The sequence below is a fragment of the Aulonocara stuartgranti genome (assembly GCF_965226115.1).
Source record: "Aulonocara stuartgranti genome assembly, chromosome: 4".
Classification (NCBI taxonomy): Eukaryota; Metazoa; Chordata; class Actinopteri; order Cichliformes; family Cichlidae; genus Aulonocara; species Aulonocara stuartgranti.
The window spans coordinates 26,466,743-26,488,299 of record NC_138942.1 but is presented as its reverse complement, the minus strand read 5'-3'; the positions used below and the strand labels follow the sequence as shown (position 1 = coordinate 26,488,299).

General features: G+C 42.7%; 2 protein-coding genes across 2 annotated transcripts; both read right to left on the bottom strand.

Annotated features, from left to right (window-relative positions):
- Positions 1 to 695: 695 nt before the first annotated feature.
- Positions 696 to 3,999, bottom strand: nol12 (nucleolar protein 12). The gene is made up of 6 exons (XM_082529263.1): positions 3,811 to 3,999; positions 3,220 to 3,325; positions 3,066 to 3,114; positions 2,823 to 2,968; positions 2,609 to 2,706; positions 696 to 1,166 (listed from the first exon to the last, which is right to left on the bottom strand). The coding sequence occupies exons 1-6, from the start codon at positions 3,912 to 3,914 to the stop codon at positions 971 to 973; spliced, it is 699 nt and encodes a 232-aa protein (XP_082385389.1). The 5' UTR covers positions 3,915 to 3,999; the 3' UTR covers positions 696 to 970.
- A 1,359-nt stretch (positions 4,000 to 5,358) lies between these two features.
- Positions 5,359 to 20,876, bottom strand: srebf2 (sterol regulatory element binding transcription factor 2). Its single transcript, XM_082531137.1, has 20 exons — positions 20,533 to 20,876; positions 16,150 to 16,535; positions 15,758 to 15,950; positions 15,513 to 15,673; positions 15,169 to 15,321; positions 14,797 to 15,072; positions 14,580 to 14,694; positions 14,345 to 14,496; positions 13,603 to 13,804; positions 13,257 to 13,432; positions 12,710 to 12,959; positions 12,432 to 12,601; positions 12,174 to 12,345; positions 11,907 to 12,024; positions 11,646 to 11,755; positions 11,076 to 11,208; positions 10,298 to 10,469; positions 9,612 to 9,788; positions 8,139 to 8,250; positions 5,359 to 8,036 (listed from the first exon to the last, which is right to left on the bottom strand). The coding sequence occupies exons 1-20, from the start codon at positions 20,621 to 20,623 to the stop codon at positions 7,819 to 7,821; spliced, it is 3,537 nt and encodes a 1,178-aa protein (XP_082387263.1). The 5' UTR covers positions 20,624 to 20,876; the 3' UTR covers positions 5,359 to 7,818.
- Between the last annotated feature and the right edge of the window lie 681 nt (positions 20,877 to 21,557).

Below are 21,557 nucleotides of genomic sequence, written 5' to 3'. Positions count from 1 at the left end.
ATGGTAGAAATATATAAAAATGGTTTTGTTATGAAAAAGATTTAAAATTACCTGACAAGAGGGACTCCAGCCTTCAGCGTGTCATCATTAAGGATGAACTGCCCATCAGACCCCCATCAGGCACATGCCTCCTCTTCCCCATGCTCTCTGTCCTCCCGGCCTGCCAGACACTTGAATCAATCTGATTGGCTGCTCTGACAATGAGTGAAACTGCAGCATCTGTGCCATCCATGGCGGCTCTTAGCCGACACGGCTGAGACCCTGAAGCGCACACAAACCCCAGGACCAAGATGGAGCCAGTGGCTTATTGGTTCTCCTATTGAGCAGCTGTATTAAATATCATGGGCTTTAGAAAGCGAAATGAAACGCTCATGCTAGCGACAGCTGGCACACGCTGGCTCAGGTTAACGTAAATAAATAAACACCGGCGAGGTGGGGGTGTTTAACATATATTAAAGCCGCTGGCTGTTTATCGTTCTACATGAAACTGCTTGGTTCTCCTTTAGATCACACAAACACAGGTGATACTCAGCTAGGAGGAAATACAGAGCTAAGGGTTGGTTTCCTGATGTTCTCCAGAGGATGTTGACAACAGCATCAGGTTTCCTATTAAACAATAGAGCACAGTGGGACAAAATTCCTCACAGGGCACGCTGACATAATGTGACATATGACCGCAACATGAGATCATCAGAAATTATTCAAATTTACTTTAATCACATTTGAGGTAAATACAGCACACTCAGTACACAATTAACAAATAATGGGAAGAAACAAAAAAAGTTGGAAAATGTACAAAACTGAGCACAAGATTTCACAGGGCAGGTAACTCCAACATCATCTTTATGCATACACGTATTCTGTTCGACGCGTGAGCATAAACAAACACAACCAAGTCCAGTTTGTTGAGCTGGCCTAACAAGAGCAGAAGTCCATTGTCAGGAGTTTCTTCCTCCCTTCATGCACTCCTTCAGTTCTGATGATGCACTTTCTTCCCGGTCTGTCTACGTCTCTGACGCTTGCTGGTCCTGCCGCCTTTGTTTCTACCCTCTGTGACACCAGGTCTCTTCTCTGTCAGACGCCCCCGTCCGCCTCGGCCTTCCTGCTTCCCTTTCCTCTTCCGCTTGCTGGTGTAAGTGCTGAGCTGCGTTGTAAGGGAGCGGATCCTGGAGTGATGAAAGAGCGAGAGAGAAAAATAAATAAACCAATCAGCTGGAGTTAGAGGGGCCAGGTAAGGTAGCTGTGTGTACTCTGGAGGTAGAGAAATGCAATTAGGGATGGGTATCGAAAACCGGTTCTTGTTGAGAACCGGTTCCCACTGTTTCAATTCCTTGGAATTGTTTGCCATTTTTGCAAACGATTCCCTTATCGATTCCAGTCGCCCCGAATGACGTCACCACGTTGCGGAGCGTCATTTACCTGGCAGGAAACACGGCGCCTTAGCGGCTCAAACACTCAAAAGTTTGATTATACTTTACGAGAACAGATGACAACAGGGCAACTTGCAATACTTGCAAAGTAGATATTTCATTTAAGGGAGGAAACACTACGAATATGAAAAAACAATTGCTCACAAAACACGCGATGACCTTAAATGAATGTCGTGTTTTTAATTCCGCTCCGGACTCGTGAATCTCAACCCAGCAGCAGCGGTGACGTTTGCACGTCCTCTCCCGTTAATGCGGCAGGTAAATAATCAACTAACAGTGCATATTATGTTAGCGCGATCTGCCTTATTACAAAACCTGCCATTACTGTGCATTTAGGTGACCATGATGAGAGAGACAGAGTCTGGCTGGCTCAGATGCTGGCAGTTCTCGCTGCAGTCTACTGGTAGCGTCTCCTTTCAGGCCAGAATAGACGAATGTCACTGAGCAGTGACTGAGTTTGTGGTCAAAGGCTTGAACCCATTTGCCACAGCAGATGCCCCCGATTTTCAGTAAGTGAATGTGTTTAATTGTAGGCAGGGACATTACTGGATATTCTTGTGTAATTGCTACTGAATAATTTATGTTATACTTTGTTATTGCTACAGATGAATATTTATTTTATTATTTTACATTTACAATTTTTTTTCCTGGGGACCCTGTGACACCCCATTGAAGAGCCGTAGGCTGGATCTCTTAAGATCTCACTGTTGGGTTTGTAAGGCCATGTTACTCCTAAATTTCTATCTTGTTCAAAGAGAAGATATAAAACAAAGTTCTAAGCAAATCGACCTCAGTGTTCTCCTTTTTTTTAAAAAAAGAATCGAATCGTTAAACAGAATCGAAAATGGAATCGGACTCGTGAAAATCTTATCAATACCCATCCCTAAATGCAATGCAGCATAGTATTAAGATATTTCACGTGTAGATATTGTATTGATACAGGGACACCAAATATCAATGTTTTATTAAATACATTATACTCTGAGAATACTACAAACAGAACAACTCATCTCATCCACCAGCATCATCCTGACATGACATTAGCTGAGCAAATGAAATCAGCTCAAACGAAAAACCGTCCAACACTGGACACAAAGTCCAACGTTTTAATCTTAAAAGCAGGACACAACTGATCACAAGCTGCTCTCAATTAGAGATGTGATTAACAAACTGCTTACTTTTTGTTAAGTATTGGATTCCCAGCTTTTTTTGGCATTCCAACCATTTTCTCTTCCTCTTTCTCCCCCTCCACCTCATCGTCACGCTCCTCATTAGCCTTCAAAACAAGCATACTCAGTGTTAATGCAGTATTATTACCTTCAGTGTTATCTTCAAACTTAGAAGAACACACACATATAGCCTATTCAGATGATTACAGACCTTAATATTTACCTGGTTTGCTGCAGCTTTGAGAAGGCGAGCTCCTGTGAGGTCAAGATCACTGATGGTTGTCACGGTTACTGTGTGGTTGGGATGATCGTACTGCATAGACTCTGTTGTGCTGGTTATTGCATCTTCCAGATCATCTTCGCCCTCCTCTGCAATACAGGATCACATAAAGGGCAATGAAGCTACATGCACAGATTATGAGACATCAGTAAAATAACCAGAGCGCAAGTTTTCCTGTAAACTCACCGAGCGCTTCTGTCCTCTCCTTCAGCATCTTTATGTATTCCTTGTGTCTCTGTAAGGAGACAAACACATTTAATACATTGCCTATTTTCTCAACATGCTCAGGCGTTTAGCAAAAACAGGCTTTAAATCGGGGCTCTTTTCCATGAGGACTCACGTCTTCTCTGACTCTTATCTGCTCTTCCTTGATTTTCTTTCGAATTTCTTCTACTGCCGCTTTCCTCCTCTCCACCTTACGCTTGTGAAAGCCGGTAAGATATTCCCTGAGAGAGAAGCAGATTAAAGTCCAAAACCAAGATTTATTAAGCCAGACTTAGAAAGGTGTACTTTATTAAGGAGAACCTTTATAACTCAAACTGGAAGACTGGCTACAGTTAATTTATGAGGTTTACATTACCTAACAAAAAACTTTAGTCAAATAATAACATTTAATAAATAATTTCCCCCAGGGATCAATAAAGTATTCTGATTTCTAGAAATTAACAATATTTATAAATGCAGGTATATGATAGTTTGAACACCATACACCATCAGCATTTTTAAATATGACGAGGAGAGTGGGAAGATGGGAAAGCCTCCACTTATTTGGTTAAAATCTTACACAAATTACACACATTTATTTCCAACAAGCTTCCCAAATAAAAACATTTACTAAAAGCTGGTACTAGTCCATGCTAATCAGCGCTAGTGCTATGATGCTAGCTAACATGTTGAAACAGTGTTTTCAGCGACGCGCTTTCAAACTCACTGTCTGTTTTTCTCGTCAAACGTTACGATGCATTTGTTCTCCCTCTTCTTCGATCCTGGCTTGAACTTAGCCTTTTTGGAGCCTTTGTTTTTAAAGTTTTTCATGTTGTGCACGTGAGTTCGCTAAGTTACTATACCGCACGTCTGTTATTTTTGTCCGGGGGGAAACACATACCACATGACCTCTACAGTTCCAACAGTTTGATAGCGGCGTTTTAGTTTTAGTTTTTTTTTTTTTTTTTAATTACATACACACTTGAAATAAAATAAAATAAAATTAGCGTGGTGGCTAGAACTGTTGCTTCACAGCAAAAAGGTCCTGAATTTGCGTGTTCTCCCCGTGTCTTTCTGTGTTGTTTCCGGGTACTCTGCCACAGTTTGAAGACATGCAGTTAGTGGGGTTAGGTTAGGAGGCGATTCTAAATTGGTTGTGGGTATAAATGTGAGTTTCATATTTAAAAATGAACTGAACTGTTTCGATCTGTCCAAGTTGTACCCCACCTTTCGCCCTATAACGATAGATGGGATAACCTCCAGCCCCCCACGACCCTGAATTAGATACACGGAAGAAAATTAATGGATGGAATCAATCCATCAATCAATAAACATGTCAACAAACATTGCTTACCGGTTATATCAGTACAGTGGGAAATAATCTTTGACGTATTAACTATAAACACATCACAGAAGATGTACAGATGTAATTCTGGCCCCAGAAGTGTTTTTGGTCTTGATCTGAAATATTCTTGTCATATCCGTGGATTAAAATCATCACCAGTGTGTATTTTGTTTAATAAGAGAAAGACGAGATTTTCTTTCTTTTGATCGATTTTATTTTCAGGGAAAATCCTCGTTATGAGAAGAGATGGGTGGACTCCAAAGCAAACCCGAAACTGCACCAACACGGAACAACATTTAGAGAACTTAAAATTAAGAAGATAAAAATACTTTCCCCTAAAATAAATATTTATTTCATACATAAATTTATAGCTCATGTTAATCCCTCTAATTGTATGATTTTCTCGTGTCTACTTATTTTAAATATACAATCCATGTACTGCAGTCAAGTCACTCCATTAAAATTAAAGGAGCGTCCTACATGTGAGCCCCTATGAATGCATCAGCTGTCATTATGCACAATCACTTTTACTGAAAAAAAGAAAAAGAAATCAAGGAAACCTTTTACCTTCATATTGTGAATATTATCAAAGCACATAACACTGTGTCCAAATCTGGTGCATTTTAAGTTTACTTATTTTTTTTTCCTCCAGCATTTTGAGCACTCATAACTTCGAATCATAATTGCATGGCTCCTTTCCCTCTCCTCCTACTGTAGGGGCTTACTGTGCAACCAGAAACATCTCATCTCTGTAAAAAGTGCACAAGTGTTTCATTTGAAGGAGAAAACTCAACTTCAGCACAGTTATCAGATTTCACTGGCCTTCACATCCAGCCAACGCCCACCTTCCCCTCTTTAATTTGCTCCTTTACATATTACTCATCGACAACCACTGAGTAACATACAGCATTTAGTAGAGACCAGTCACTCTCACACTTTCATGTGTCATTTTATTAGAAAACATTCAAATGAACAGATAAATTCAGACCATAAAAACACCTCAAGGGAAAAAAGACAAAAGAAACAAAATAAAAACAAACAAACACTCCAGCTCGCAGATGTTGTTGAACATAAATTTCTTCTTTGTGTAGTTTACCAGTCAGGGAAGCCTAATCTAAACTGATAGCAACACTTTCAGTACTCCTTAGATTACAGCTTGAGTTGACCTGGAAGACAGGGTACTGGAAACCTCTAATTGTATTCTAGTGTGTTTGCCCGTATTCTAAAATCAAGACATTACAATGTGCGCCAAAGAAAAACAAACAAAAAACATAGAAAGTGATCAAATTTACCATACCAAGCTAAAAAGTTTAAATGAAAGGATCCTTTAATAAAACAGATTTCCTCGGCTCCCGACCTTACGCTGCTCATACAAAACAATAACATAACTGCAAAACTGCTCCCATCTCCAGAAGCATTTATATTAATATTACAGAACCATTAAATAAGAAAAAGGAAAAATGATATTATAAATCCCGCATCATGTATAAGACCATCATTACAAATAAAAAGCAAATTGGACTACAATTTCACAAAGCACAAAGCTCCTCCATCAATCCAACGTGATGAAATATAATTTTTTTGTTTTTTTTACATAACATCGAGGCCTTTTTGCTTGCAATCTGTACAACATCAGTTCTGTCAGTCTGCAGAGCATGACAACACCAAACACCCCCCCATTAAAACCTGTAGCTTTTAAAGGTGGTTTATATAGCGCCGCAGCAGAGAAATTGGTTATTCTGCACAAACTTGTTTGCAATTCGATGCTTTTCTTTGCTGCAGTGAAAACATGTCACTACTCCACTTACAGCTTGTGAATTCAAACTGACCATACCTGTTCTACACGAGGGATATTTTCTTGTTTTTTTTTTTTATTTAAAACAAACAAAACAATCTAAAAGGCTCCAGCAGTTTTTCATAGGTGACTGTTCTCAGAGCTCTCTGCATCAGAGGATCCTCTCCAGACATTTACAGCTTGTACTCACTCCCACATACTAATCAGCCTCACAATGAAATGCAGTTTAGCGTAGTAGCTCAACAGGAATTCCCCAAGTCTAAAAAAGACTGGGGTGGGGGGGTGAGATGGGCCATGGGCATTAAAGTTCATGTCCCAAACTCTTATCCTCTGGTCTTCTTTTTCAGACCAAGCTACACCACCTGCCTCCCTGCTCTTCATGATGGAAATCACAGCTCAAAGATGTCGCTGTGCTGCGTGTCAAAAAAAGTGACACAGATTTGGGGGGTGGGGTACACCTTGAGTTCCAGTATGAAGATGATTGGTCAGTGAAGTCACACAGCTTCCTTTTTTTGCTCTCTTTCTTTGTAACTAAGAACTTGCTATCAAACCTACTTCTATGTACAACTTGTATACAATCACATTATAAGTTTGAATGCAATTCATTTCTCATGTAAATGCACCAGCGTGCTTGTGTGTGTGTGTATTTAGGCATTTTCAAACTTGTAGCCCCATTGCTGCCTCCCTCTGTCATTTAAATGTTCCCCTGTTCTCTGCTTCATGTGTGACGGGGTGGAGCATGCCTGCAGCAGCAAACCAAACCCTGAAGTGTTGTTTCTGCTGCATCCTGCTGTTCAAGGAAAGCAGATCAGCTGTGTGTTACTGGAATGATGCTGCACTGGACTGAAGCACAAATCACTTAATGGTCACAGAATTCTGTTTTTTTTGCTCCACAGTACAATGCTGGCACTGTACAGTTGTGAGGTAGATAAGGAGAGACACTACTCAGCACTGTACGGTTTAAAGCAAGCAAGGCTATCCTAAAAGCACAGCCGTGCTCAGACCTCAGCTGTCTACTCTTAAATTCTGTGAAGCCCTTAAATGAAGCTTGCAAATGAAACGACACATTACTCTTACTGCAGCACTCACATTGCTGGGTGCCAGTAATGATAGTACGGTGTGGTGTCCTAGAGCAAATCAATGCACTGCTGCATTCATTCACTTAAATAGCTATTAGATAATGGTCCCTTTTCCCTCTAGGGCCTTTTAAACCTGATTTTCTTTTGTTTGAAAAGAGGCAGCCAGCCAGCGTAGTACCAGTAATGACCAGAAGGTGGGGCGACTGTGCTGCAATTAAACTTAAGCACCAAAGGCGCAAACGTTTCAGCCAGGCGTGTGGATACAGTGCTGATGGATACAGCCCTGTATCCATCAGCGCTGTATCCATCAGCGCTGTATCCATCAGCAAAAAAACAAAAACAGCTGTGTGTGTTACGGTGTCCACGTGGCAGAAAGTCTATATTTCTGAATAGCTGACAATTATAAAATTACATGTTGGCGGAGGAGAAGCCTGGTTAATGTCCCTGTGTGTGTGTGTGTGTGTGTGTGTGTGTGAGACAGCAGAACCACAGAGAAGCCTTGTTTGTTGTGTGTGTTCAAGAAGCGGCGATGGTGGTACCCCCGCTGAGGCGCAGCAGAATCTGCTGACAGTCCTGCAGCGACCGGCGGTCTCCCACCCGCTCCAGGGTTCGCTTGGCCTCAGCCAGTAGACGAGCTCTGTGCCCGGGCGGGGTTAGCAGGGGCATGGGGAGGTGGCGGCAGGCCAGCAGAATGGCGTGAGCTCTCTCCCTCTCGCCTAAAACACACTCGCCATCTGAAAGCAGGCAGGGAGGAGGAGGGGAAAAGAAGAAGAAACTGGATAAATGTCTTTTCTCTTGGTGTGTCTCGTGTCGTACACTAGGACGGTGTTGCCTACCAGCTGTGTAGGAGCTGTGCGTCCTGCGTCGGAGGTTGTGCTCCAGCAGCTGGTGTGTCCTTGTGGGACTGGCTCCAGCCATCAGCCTCACTGTGGTCTCATGAAGGAACACCTAAATAACACAAACAGCTGTCATTATCAGGTATTTATTATCATTTCAACTTGGCTGAACACACATCTGAGCAGCCCTCAAATTCTCTCAGCAGGCACCAATGTCCGTGCACGTGTTACCAACCAGTTCCTCTGCTTTACTACAACTATTCCCCAACACTCTGTATTCATGTTTGTTTTTGGCCATGAACTCTTTGAAACAGCTCTGTATGCATAACATTTACAATTCAACTAAATTAAATATTAATTAAACTAAAAAGTGGAGGTTTAGATTTTCAAGATTGACAGCAGGCCTTTAAAAACTTCACGATTTGTCTTTCTTCAGCCTCTTCAGTACCACACCAACGCAAACTCATTTTACATCAAACACACTTTAATCTGAACGCCAATTTCTGTCATTGTAAGAAATTTAACTGCACATTAAATCAACGAGACATCTTAATAAAAGACAAAGTATTGCAATTTCAAAAGTCTGTCTCAGTTTTTCTACATGATAAAGAAATAAAGAGTCAGCATGACTTTTGGACCTAAATTGTAATAACTGAAAGTGTAAAATTACAGAACTCTATAATTGATTGTCTGTGTTGTATAATGAATGGGGGAGATTGTTATCAGCAGGGAAAGCTTGTAAAACCTGTGAAAAAGACTGTCCAAAATTGATGACCTCCTTCACATTTTCCAAAGCCAAAACGGGCCGGATTGGAGTCCTTGAAGGTTTTATTCTGGCCCTCGGGCCTTATGTTTGACACCCTTCTAACTCTTTGTCTACCTTCTTTCCTCAGATTTCCTCCACTGTGCTATCTAAGAGGCCAAATGTGAAAAACTTAACAGTCTCAAAAAACAACAAATACATTTACTAGAGGAGCCGTTAAGGCTCCTCTAGTAAATCTCAGAAGTGTGACTGATGATATGGTGAACTGAAATGAAAGTTCTGGAAATGGTAAAAGTGATGGAGATTCATAATAAAAAATTAAAATATATATATTATGTTCATAATGAACAAGATGAGTATCAGAAATGTACCGAGGTGATTTCTCACTTGAAGGATGGAGCCATTTACAGTTTCACTACTGCGAATACTTGGAAGCTGATCGCTGTTGCAAATTCTATTATATATTTTTGAAATTTAATAAGCTACATTTAAAAAAAACAAAAACAACCCCCCCCCCCAATAAAATATGCCAAAAACCATTTCCTGCGGTGCCAAACTGCCAGCCTAAGAAATTCAGAATGACGAATCTCTTTCACTTCTTCCTCTCATTGAGGCCTGAACATAGAGAGTTCTGTCTTTATGATCCTTCGCATATTTCAGCTATCAGCACTATTATTAACATATCTGAATTAATCTCCCCAAAGCCCGACCTTGTGTTGTCCCTGTCTGTAGCACTGTGTGAGTTTTCTGAGTGCGCTGAGGTCCCTCTGGAAACCAGCCAACTGAGATCCAGGAGCCGGGCCAGGTTCTCCATTACTGCTGCTTCCCCGCTGCCATAAACTGGTCCTCAAAGTCAACAGGAGGTCACAAACCAGTAGCTCAACCCCCTTGGAGAAGAAAAAAAAAAAAAAAAAATGAAAACACAGCTGGGTTGGGTATAGATGCACATAAAAAAACCAAACCCCACAATTACCGGTAAATCTTAGCCGACGTGTATGCCAGAGAGATCAAATCTGAAAAGATATTCATTGTTGCTCAGTGTTAAGTGGTGGGGTGTAGTGGATGCGTGCAGATCAGGGAGGCCTCTGTACTGCACTGCAGACACATTGCACTCGGCTTCAGGATCATGCAATGCAACTACAATGCACCACAGCCACCTCCTGCCACCCACACTGCGCGCACACACAGCCCCACAACAGCCTGACCTGACCCTAACTCTGTGTGTGTGTGTGTGTGAGAGAGTGTTTATGCATGATTAAGCTTTAACTACAGTTAGTGCTGCACTGTGAGACAGTAACTTGTAATATATGGAAGACTCTTTGATGTCTGCATGCACTGCATGTATGAATGTAGGGGCCATGTTTGGTACATCTTTCAGGAACTGTTGATACCCTACCTTGTTCAGCCAGTTCCCAGACTGGGCGAGCGCCACTGAGATGCTGGAGCACAGGTAGCTGCTGCCTCTGTCACAGTAAGAAAGGCAGGCTATTGCCCCTTCTCCCTTCAGAGGGGACAGGCTCATCTGTACAGCCTTGCAGAGAAGCAGCACAGCCTTGGGCAGAGGATGGCTGGAATAGAGAGGGACATTTATCAGGTTATTGTGCTTTGTTTTTCCCCCCCCTCCCACTTTGGATACAATTATTTTAGAAAAATCGGCACCTATAAGCAGTTTGTAGAACCACCAACTGTGAATCAGATTTTTAATCATCAAATCTGCACAAGATTAAAGCGGATGGGGCCGATCCAGGGCTTAAAATGCAATAACAGGAGAAGAAATTAACTCGAACATGTTTACTGGAGGTGCGAAGGTGCACAAAGAATAAATAGCAAAGTGCAAAAAACTGATTTCTCTGTTGGCTTATGACTGTTCAGTCATAACATCTTAATTGAGTCAGCTTTATTGCCATTTTTGAAGACTGCAAACACAGTGCTGAATATAGAATATACACCTGTATGTGCTGCATGTTTCTGATTTAATTAAAACACAGCCAAGCAGATAAACAGATACCGCCAAATGTCTGCAGGACAGTTTTAATTTGCCTTGATATTGGCTAAATGCTGTGTAACATGTCAGTCGGTCAATTTTCATACTCTGACCATTCCGTGACCTCTGTTGCTGGACATCCTGGAATAGACCACTCCCATTAAGGTACAATATATTTCAGTGCACTTACTCAAGAATGTGCAGAGCTCTCGGCATTCGCTCAGCTTCTGCCAAAAGTGACTTCACTGCGACATCATCGCCCTGCAGCCAGTACACTGCAGCCTTCAGGACCACAGCCCACCAGCGACTCACTGGGTCCCCCACTGGAAGAGGGGAAAAAAAAAAAAAAAAAGTACATAAAAGAAAAAAAATTATGCATAAAGAAAATGTAGCTCAAACAGGTTGGTCAACCTTTTGGCGTTGTAGCTTTCCTGCTGTTATCAAAAGCTGCATGCATGACTGTAAAACACTTTTTTTTTGTAGGGCAGCAACCAGATTGTCACTGTGTTCTTATCCACTGCATTCATTTGTAGATGACTGTAAGCTGTGATAATACCACAAAACATTCATGTGGAAAGCGACTAGTGACTGACTATCAGTGTGCTGCTAGAGGAAAGTAAATCCATTCAGGCTGACAGTAATAATTCAGATTGCTATCTGCTTAGTTATCACAGAAGAAAACGTTCCCCCCCCCCCCCACGCAAAGATCTGTTCACGATTCTTATTAAACTGTCACGGTTCTTCTTCATATCAATCATACCTGGAATAGTGCTGTGACTGGGAGGAGTTGAGAAAGGGGGAGGTGGGGAAGGAGAGTCCTCTGTGCAGCTGTTCAACAGCTGCAGGAACTCCAGGGCGCTGGAAAACTCTCTGAAAGGGTAGAAGAAAAGATAAGCTAAAAGCAAATCTAAATCTAAAATTTACACCAAGCTGTGGAAAAAAACAAAACAAAACATAATCTATAAACATTAAAGTGTCTGAGTTTCTCGGTAGTGCGTTGCTGCTGCTATTCAGGCCTTACCCAGACTCGTTCTTGCGTTTTTCTGCTTCAGAGTCGCTCTGCGGCTGGATGAGGGTGTGAACGGCTCTCTCCAAAAGCTTCCTGCAGAAAGAGCGGTGCAGCTGGGCAATGGGGTCAGCTGGGAGGAAAGATCAACAGGAAAGCAGAGAGAACAGGAATATCACTCACGATTAACTTTTGAAAGAAGTTAACTGGATTATTTTATTTTGAATTCGAAGAAGTAAATTAGAGGAAACTTAAGGAGCAGCCCCAACATTTACAACATACCTGGGTCTCTCTGAGAAGTGTACACCCCATCGCCGTTTTCTGACTTCACTGACCAATCACAGCTCAGGAAGAACTGCCTCCCAAGTGGAGTGAAGAGCCAGCGCAGGCAGTCGGGGATCGTCTTGGTTTCTGATTGGTTGGCCACACTCTCAGCACAGCCCAGCAGGTAACCCTGAGAGACAGACGAGGTTCAAAACATGATAAAGTGCGAGCGAAGCCAAACATCAACAGTGATGATTTCAAAGGTGACACACTTACAGGGAGACAGGAGAGATGGTGGCCCAGCGCAGTGCGCAAGGCTATTGCGGCAGTGACATAAATCTGGGCGAGCTGTGTGGGGGCCATCTTGCCTTGGGCGCTCACGCTGAGGTTCACAGCGCTTAGAGAGAGCGACAGAGCCCACAGGCTGCTACGCTGAGGCAGCTTTCCTGTAGAGACAAAGAGGAAGCAGATAATGTATCTTCTCATCATGTCAACACGTGTGAAAAGTACAAAACCATCTGCTGGATTCCTGTCTGTGCATCCTAAACGCTTACCCGTGAGTTGCAACTGGCTGAGCTGGTGGTACACAAGTGCCGCGTCCCTCGCGCTGGTCCTCGCCTCCTCCCCTTCGTGCTTCCCTCCGACCTGGTGGACAAGCCAGCCCAGAGGAGTTGGGCGATGCAAGCAGTAGCGAATCACGTTCCAGGAGAGTGAGCAGACGAGGTCCAGCTTGGTTGAGGGAAGAGCTCTCGTCAAAACAGAGAGGCAAGTCTCTAAACTGGCCACTGCTGCTGTGTAATCTCCCTGTAGGAGAGAGAATCACATGAGAAATGGTAAAGTAGTCAGCGTAGACTGACGGAAGAGAAAAACCGAGAAGGTTGTGGCTTAGCTCTGAAAGATGCTAAAAGTAAAACCATGTGCAGAGGAACCTGGCTCAACTGAGACATCAAAAACAGTGAGAATTAAAGCACAAATCTGCAAAGTGCTCTGTAATAGAAAGAAAAACAAATCTTAGGGTACATCCAACTCTAAGAAGTTCTATTAATCCAACAGCATCAGAATAATGGTTTGTTTAAAACATCTGATCTGATCTGCACTCACTCTGTTGAGATGCAGGTCTGCTTGTTTGCGGTGCCTCCAGAAGGACACAGATTTTGGTGAGTGAAGCGGTGTGACTGGCTCCCACAGGTACAGCACCCTGACACAGCCCCACACTGCTCCCACTCCACTCAGCACCCACACCATCACCCATGGCAACAGGCAACGGAGCCAAGATGCTGGAGGACGTGAAGAAATGAAACATGTCAAAAACAATGTCAAATCTATGAGAGGATGGACAAACCTGTATTTTTAAGATTCTAACAAAGGATTTTCTAGGTGGTATGAACAGGAATCAGCAATTCATCAACTTCTGGGATAAATTAAGTTAAAGATCATCAATTCTCACCAAATTCCTGCGTGTGACTTGGAAACCAGACAAGCGTTCTAGATGGGCCGTGGCCTCCGGAAAGGGCGGGGCTGCTCGATGTCTCCGATCCCAGTAAAGATGGGAGAGGGTTCAGGGAGAGGCAGAAGAAAGTCAAGGCGCAGAGGAGCAGCCGAGAGCGATCCATCACACCAACCGAGGGAGAGTCCGGCTCGCTTTTTATCTAAGACACAGTAAGAGAGACGAAGAACAGGTTCACAGGGACGATAAATAATACTTTAAAGTCGATTTATAATCACAAACCCTTGCTTTGCCCAAAAAACATCTAGTGAAGCAAGCGGAAAAAGAAACCTTTTAAAACATCAACGTAAATCAAATTTTATCAAACAAGAAATCAGCTGTCTCGGAAAAATTTTCAAAAAAATGTGTTAGCTTATGGGCGTTCACCGGCTAAAAGCTTTTACTGTGAAGCAAAGCGAGTGGGAGTAATGTGCAATAAAGCTTTTGTCGACAGAAAGAACTACAACCGCCTCAGGTATGAAGAACCAAAAAAAAAAAAAAAAAATCTCATTCTAATCTTCAAAGAGGCACTTTGAAGCTAAGAATAGGAAGTCTTTTAAAACTGCCACTGTCCTTCCTTTGACCTACATAAACACACTGAGCTAATCAGTTTGCTGACACTAAAACACTGCAGTCTGCTAAGCCACTGAGCCACAACCATACTGTGTGTGTGTGTGTGTGTGTGTGTGTGTCCTGTCCTCACCTGTTCATGATCCAATAAAGGGCTCCCTGGTTCTGAATCAACACAGTAAGGAGAGAACTGGTGAGGGGAACCAGAACCAGAATCTGAGGCCGGTGGTGACATCAGCACTACTTCCTCTTTGAGCTCCACATCTTCAGACAGCGTCACGGGCTCTGGGATTGAGAGAAAGTGTCAATGCATTGGACCTGCTGTGACTTCTGATCCGCTCGCAGCTTTAAGTAAAGTGAAGACTTACTGTTCTTCTGGTTGCCCATCTTAAGGGCCAGGTTCTCCTGGCGTAGTTTGTGATTAACCTGTTGCAAGTGCTTTATGTAGTCAATGGCCTTCCTAAGCACTCCTGACTTATGCATCTAGGAAGAAATACATGGAATTTAAAATGCTGAAAGCATATGATATTACCCAGACTTAGTAATTTATCTATTTATTTTAAAGGAGACAATAAAAATATTAACCTTCGCATCACTGCCCATGACCAGATCTCTGAGCTCGATGATCTTGTCGTTGATCGAGGATCTATACCTCTTCTCAATGATGTTGTGAGTTGTCCTCCTCTCGCCCTCCTTCACTACCCCTCCTGGCCCGACTCCTCCCGCTGTCACCTGGCACTGATCCATGCTTGGCCTAGCTGTGCTTTGACAAGAGCCTGGTTGTATCTGTTTGATTGGCAGCTTATCTCCTCCTCCCATCATAACAGGGACAGTGGTCAGGATGTTGCTGCTCATAAGTGTCTGGCGAACGAAAACATACACAAAAACAGTTTTTAGTCTTAATCATAACCTTTGTTTGCATGTAAATAGCAGTGTTGAATCATGCACAGTGCATACCGGGACTTGCAGAGCTGTGTTTTGGATGGGTGTGGTCAGGGTGGTGATGCCTGCAGGACTCTGCATGGTAGACAGCACCTGTGTCCCATCTGGTTTGAGAGTTGTGAGAACCAGTGAGTCCGTCTTAAGAATCTGAGGCTGCTGGACCAAAACCTGAGTGAAGACAACCATAAATTGAACGTTTTCATGTTTGCTTGATTATCACTGTGAAACTAAATATTATGTTAGGGGTTATGTTTGCAGTAACTTGGGGTAAAATTATTTAGGTAAGCTTTGGTGAAATATTCTGATAGCAGAAACTTTGTTTACTCATCCAATCCTGCTAACAACTGAGGATTACTTACAGGTACTTGTTGCACCTGCTGTTGCACAGTGTGGACTGCAGTGGGCGCTGTGGAGATGGTCTGGATGGTTTGACCTGTTGGGGTCAGAACACGCTGGTGCTGAATGGCCACTGGCTGAAGCTGAGGTGACGTCATGATGCTTTGCATTTGTGGCTGGAGGACTGGAGTGACGAGAGAGAAAACAAAAAAGATATTTAGGAAAAATGAAAAGCCAAATTAAATTGCATTCCCTGCTCTGTACTCACCTTGGAAGCCAGGAGCAGGGCTCTGCTGGCAAATGACAGGGTTCTGAATGAAGCGGGACTGTCCGCCATTGGAGGCAATCATCACCGTCTGGGCTGCTTGTGTCTGTATGGGCATGGGTGTTTGGCTGTGGGTCTGAACCAGGGTGTGAACTGGAAAGCTTTGAGTCTGCATGGGGATGCCCTGGGTGTGCATCTACATTCAAAAACAGAAAAACAGATTTTTGTTGTCTTTGTTTATCTGTTACAGTTTTTAAGCAGTCTGAAAATGTTTTACGTCAGCAGAAGCACCACTACAGCACTAGCCCATCACTGTAACAGTCAGACTACAGCTTTCTCCACTCCTAATAGGACTGTATGAGTAGCGTGTGAGAAAGCGTCAGGTAAATCTGTACCTGGATGGTTGTCTGGGCTGCCTGTTGGGGTTGAGGCTGGATGGGTTGGACCATCTGAGGCCTTGGCTGAAGGAGTGGAGGGCTGCGGGTCACCTGTTGCTGCACTGAAGCGTTGGTTGGGGGGGAGGGGGTTTGTGCGGGAGTGAGGGGAGGGGTGAGGAGTACTGAATGTGGGGACAGTGTCTGGGAGGAGGTGAAGCAAGCGTTGGAGCTCTGGTAGGCAGCATTGGTTGAGGGCTGCGGTGTCTGGGGAGTCTGAGCAATTTGAGGTTGAGGCCGAGGGGTGGAGGTGACTCCACCACCCTGTAGAGAGCCTGCTGAGTTCATCTGATCCTCGAACAAGTCTGGGAAGTCTCCCACCTGATTGCTGACAAACTGCAGCATCTCTGAAAATAGGGAGAAAGTAAACAGACAAGAAGTCAAAAACATCATCTGAGGTGTATCTGAACATCTCCGCAAGTCTCCTCTGTAAGTGAGGCCTCGTGCAGAATATTGAGGTTGCTCCAGTGTAGATCAGCCAAAGATATGAACACTATTTATTTCAAAGATATGAATAGAATCTTCAAGACCTGACCTTGAATTGACAGATATCCACACAAGCACAGCTACTGTTCTGGTCATAAATCAGTATAAAGAAACCTTCAAACAGAAGGCCTTGAAGAGGTTTGATGTAATCTCAATTGATGCCACAAAAGAGATAGGCATATAGAGTAAAGAACATTTAGATGAAGAATCGAGCAGCTCTGAAAGGTGTGATAGACAGATACATGCCCCCCACTCACTCACTCACCCACCCACCGACATTGTGTATGCTGGTGCTCGTGGTTTGGCAACATGACAATATGCACTCAGTTGCCAGTTCATTAGACCCATCGTACTGAATCTAAAACAAACTGCCTCTTCGTGAGGAGAGGTTTTATTAGGAAACAATGATCAACTTAATGTCTTGATTATTTTTGGGAATTATTTTTGTATATGAGGTTTAAGTATAGGGTAAAATATTAAGCATTTTTGGAAATTTAGTTTGAAAAACATCTCTGATAGAAATAGTGTTGAGACAAAATATCAATACACTTACATAATCATATCACAGCCTCTTTCAATATGTTCCCAGCACATTCTTGCCAAATGCAGTATTGTGCCAAAGTCTTGAACCACCACTCATTTCTTTATATTTTGCTATAAAAATGGGTAATATGTGCAGCTATTTATCAAAACTAAACAGTATTTAGGGCAAAGTGAGCTTTTGTACACTTGTAACAAGCCTGAGAGTCAAAATTTGGTATGACTGGCAGCCTGATCTCTCTTAGGCACCTATCATGTCATTTCTTTAGGTAGTCTTCAGAAATACTTCTCCAGACTTCTTGAAGGACATTCAAAGCTCTTGTTTGGATGTTGGCTGTCCTCTGTCAGGATGATCCCATGCCGCTTCAATAATGTTGGGTTCTGGGATCTGGGGAAGCCAATCCATCACTGACTGCGCTCCAATGTGTGTTTTTCTATCCAGGCATGCTTTTACTGGGTTGGCAGTGTGTTTGGGACCACTGTCTGGATGCTGGAAAATGAAATAGCTGCCAGTAAGATACTTCCAGATGTTACTGTATGGTGGAACAAATCTGATGGTACTATTGACTCTTTTGGAACAACTGTGTTGGTCCAAATGATTGTTTTGCTAAGTATTATTTACTTTAGTAATTTGAAGGTTAACGTTTCTAAAAGGAATCCCCTTTCAAAAAAGACAACGACAACTGAAAACACTTTTGACATATAGTATCCCATGTGGTTGAAGCTTGTCTGCCTATGTGATTGATTGTGCCTATGCCCTTAGCTCCCAGGGTCAGCGGAGCGTCAATAAGCTGAGCCTGTAACCTTGAACTTTGTCTTAATGTGAGGCGGAGAAATCAGACAATACAAAAGACAAAGAACTTTTTGTCAAGTGTAAGTGTTAAATCACTAAGCGCACAACCCTTAGACACCACATATCAATACACCCGAGAAGCCCTGCAAGCCACATGTTAAATTTAACTACAGTCACTACTTTGCAGCCTCAAAATGAGTGATTGTTTCCTGCATTGAGTGATTTTTTTAGGCATCAGGAAGATACAAGGCCACTGTATAATACAGTACTATAACACCTTTTTAAAGACATACATAGTTATCAATCACGCTGCAGTGAAACATGTTCTGCATCTATTACGCCTGCAATAAAATTAATACTTCCTTTTTTGGTGATTTGATTTCTACATTTTTTTTTTTAGCACAATATCGCTGCAGGACATTTTGTGTTTCTACTTTAATGGTGTAATGTTTGAAACAAACGCAACACAAAAAGCACTGGGGTACAAGAATAGATGCTTGAAGCTGGAAAGCGAAGAAGGAAAACTCAAACTTTTTAAAACACCAAAAGGTTCTCAGATATGTTTGGAAAAGAAGCCAACATCCTGTCAGCTTTGTCTTTGATCACTCGCTGCATTTTAGCACAGCGTACAAAAACAATAAAAGGTGTTCGTTCCCATCAGTGTGAAGGGTTGCCGACTCCAGACATGAATTGAAATCCAACAAGTCTTTAAAACGAACTCATGTGTGTTTAGATCTCATCTTGGATAATATATCATATCTGCATTTCTACTGCTGCAAAATCTCAAGCTGTAAAAAAGAGATCAACAGTCCAACACTAGCAGCAGAGAGGTCAAGGCCAGTAATTCATGCACTGATAGCCATGACTGAAGTCTGCATGTGACCTGTGTTGACATGACATTGAGAGGTAAAGAAACAGTAATGACCACTTTCGAAACCAATAAAAGGGAAACACTGTGATGCTTTCTTTGAAAAGTGAGCCCAGAGGAGTGCAGGACGGGATTTCAAATAACATCACAGGAACACTAAATGGGCTTCCTCTCAGAACCGTTTCTACCAACCATCCAGTCGAATTTACACTTACAGTAAGGCACTCGCACACTTCAACACCTCGAGGGGAGGGGGTTACAGTGGCTGACAGAACAAAGCACCTCTGAGCCCATGGAGCTCCAGACCGAGACTCCGACACAAAGGGTAAATCCATTAAATGGGGGTGTAGGGCGAGGGTGAGGGTGCAGTGGGGGACAATTTTGTGGGCTGCTGAGAGCAAAGAAAATAAGTTACATAAGCAGAGCAGCAGTTGTTAAGTGAATAATTGGAAAAGCAAGAATGTTCAACATTAATACAGAGTCAAATGCACAAAAGAAAAGCTTGTGACTAATCTGAATTTGCAGCAGTTAAATGCTTTTCCTCATGGGAAACCTGCATTTTCCCCCCCACACAGCTGCAGGCAAAATGCACTGAGTGAAGCAAAAGTCAAGTTAGGATCAGTCAAACCTCAACAGTCATTTGACTTTCACACAATCTGCACATTCTTCTTTTGACACAGTGATTAAGTGAGATTAAATAGCTGTGACTGGGCTGTTCACGAGAGAGAATTAACACCAGATGCCACAGGCAGGTAGGTTTTCAAACCCATGCATAGTAATCTTTATTAGGCTTTGCATGATCTCAGTTAGAGCACTTTGGTTGTATGCTGATGAGTAATTTAAACTTAACACAACCAATTCATCCCATACTGTGCGTCTCACACACACACACACACACACACACACACACACACACACACAAATTCACCAGTGTATCAATCCGGTCTGGTGGGTTAGCATTCAGTAAAATTCCACCCTAATAAAAAGCTGGTGACTCTGCGTTGGCCAGCCTCACACCAAAAGCCCCCATCCTTTCACTGTGTGCCAAAGGGTGAAACATGTTTTGATAACAGGGAAGTTTGAACAAGGATGCTGTTTGTTCACAGGGTACAGGCCCACAGAGTGCAAAAGGCTATCTGTTTTATTTATTTATTTATTTACTTATTTTTGACAGAGATGTTGTCCCACAGATGATGCTCAATTAGGTCTGCAGAAGCAAAAAGATGCTCAAGTAGGAGTTAAAGCTTTCTTCAAAAACAAGAAGGTCAGAAAGTAACTGACACTTCTTATGGAGGAGTCAAGACAACACAACAGTATCACTTCATCTTTTAGTTTATGTTCATTGTTTGTTTGTTTTGGGTTTTTTGTTTGTTGTTGTTTTTGGGGGGTGGGGGGTATTAGAGAAACAAATAAAGAAAATAGACAACGATAATGCCAAAATAACAGAGCATTCGAGGACTACTAAATATAAGTGGTCTCTATTTTCCTGAGTGGTATCTTGAATACTTAAACATTGTCGCAAGAATTAAGAGCCAGAGCTGCTCATCTCCTTCCGCTCGGCAGGAAGAACAGCTGTCGGGCTAAACGGAAACAGGCCAACACTCGTGAAACACAGCTTAACCTTCCTATTTTTTTTAACGGTGACACGGACACTCACCGTCAATGTCTCCCAAGGTGAATTCGTCCCCTAATTCCGCTAAAGTCGTGTCCATGTTCTCCATGGTGGAGATATATTCCCCGCTGTCCATCCTATCTGTCAGCAGCTCTCCTCTCCGGTTGTCAACGGAGGGACAAAACAAACAAGGTCCACGAGCTCCTCCGTGGGCGTTCGGCAACGCCTACCACACAGCTAACTGACCGCGGAATATGTCCTCTCAACCCCAAAACAACAGAAGCCCCAAGAGAGGAGCACTTCTACACCGATAAACTCATTGGCATCAATTTATGTTTGAGGCGACGCCATCTTGTTTCACGCTCATTACGTCATTCACAAACAGACTCCGTGGCCCATAGCGGGATCTGATTGGCTGAGACCAATTCGTTCTTGTCATGAGACCAGTCATCATGGTCCAATGACAGGCCCGTATTCGCCGTGGTCTGATAGTACGTCAACTATCAGAAGCTTGGGTGTCATTTGAATAAACCGCTCCCCCTACCTTCACGAAAAGCACTCGACCTCGGTGGACAAATGCAGCTCCTTGGAAAAGATGACGGCGATAAACCCACACAGTCATTCTGCCGTCATTCGCCAAACACACAGTTTCACTCGTTTCTTCTATTTTGCCACAGCTAACGTGATAAGCATGTTTTCCAGCGTACAGATTAATACTATCGTATTTATTATTTACATTTTAAAGCTTTAAAGATTACAAGTTGTGTTATAGGAAAAAAAGGGTTAATGGCATATACTCCAAATTTTACTTTTTAAGCATAAAAATTGTATGATATTGTGTTAATAAAAATGAAAGAACTACAGTTGAGCTACTCATCGACTCTATTAGGTAGGTAATCAATCACATTTAGGCATGTAGATAAGGTCGAAATGACCTGCCAAAGTTCAAACTGAGCATCAGAAACACGGAGAAATATGGGAGTTTAAGTTGCTTTAAGTTTATTGGCATAGGTGTTGGTGGCAGATGGGCTGCGCTGTGTGTTTTAGCAACTGCTGATCTACAGGGATTC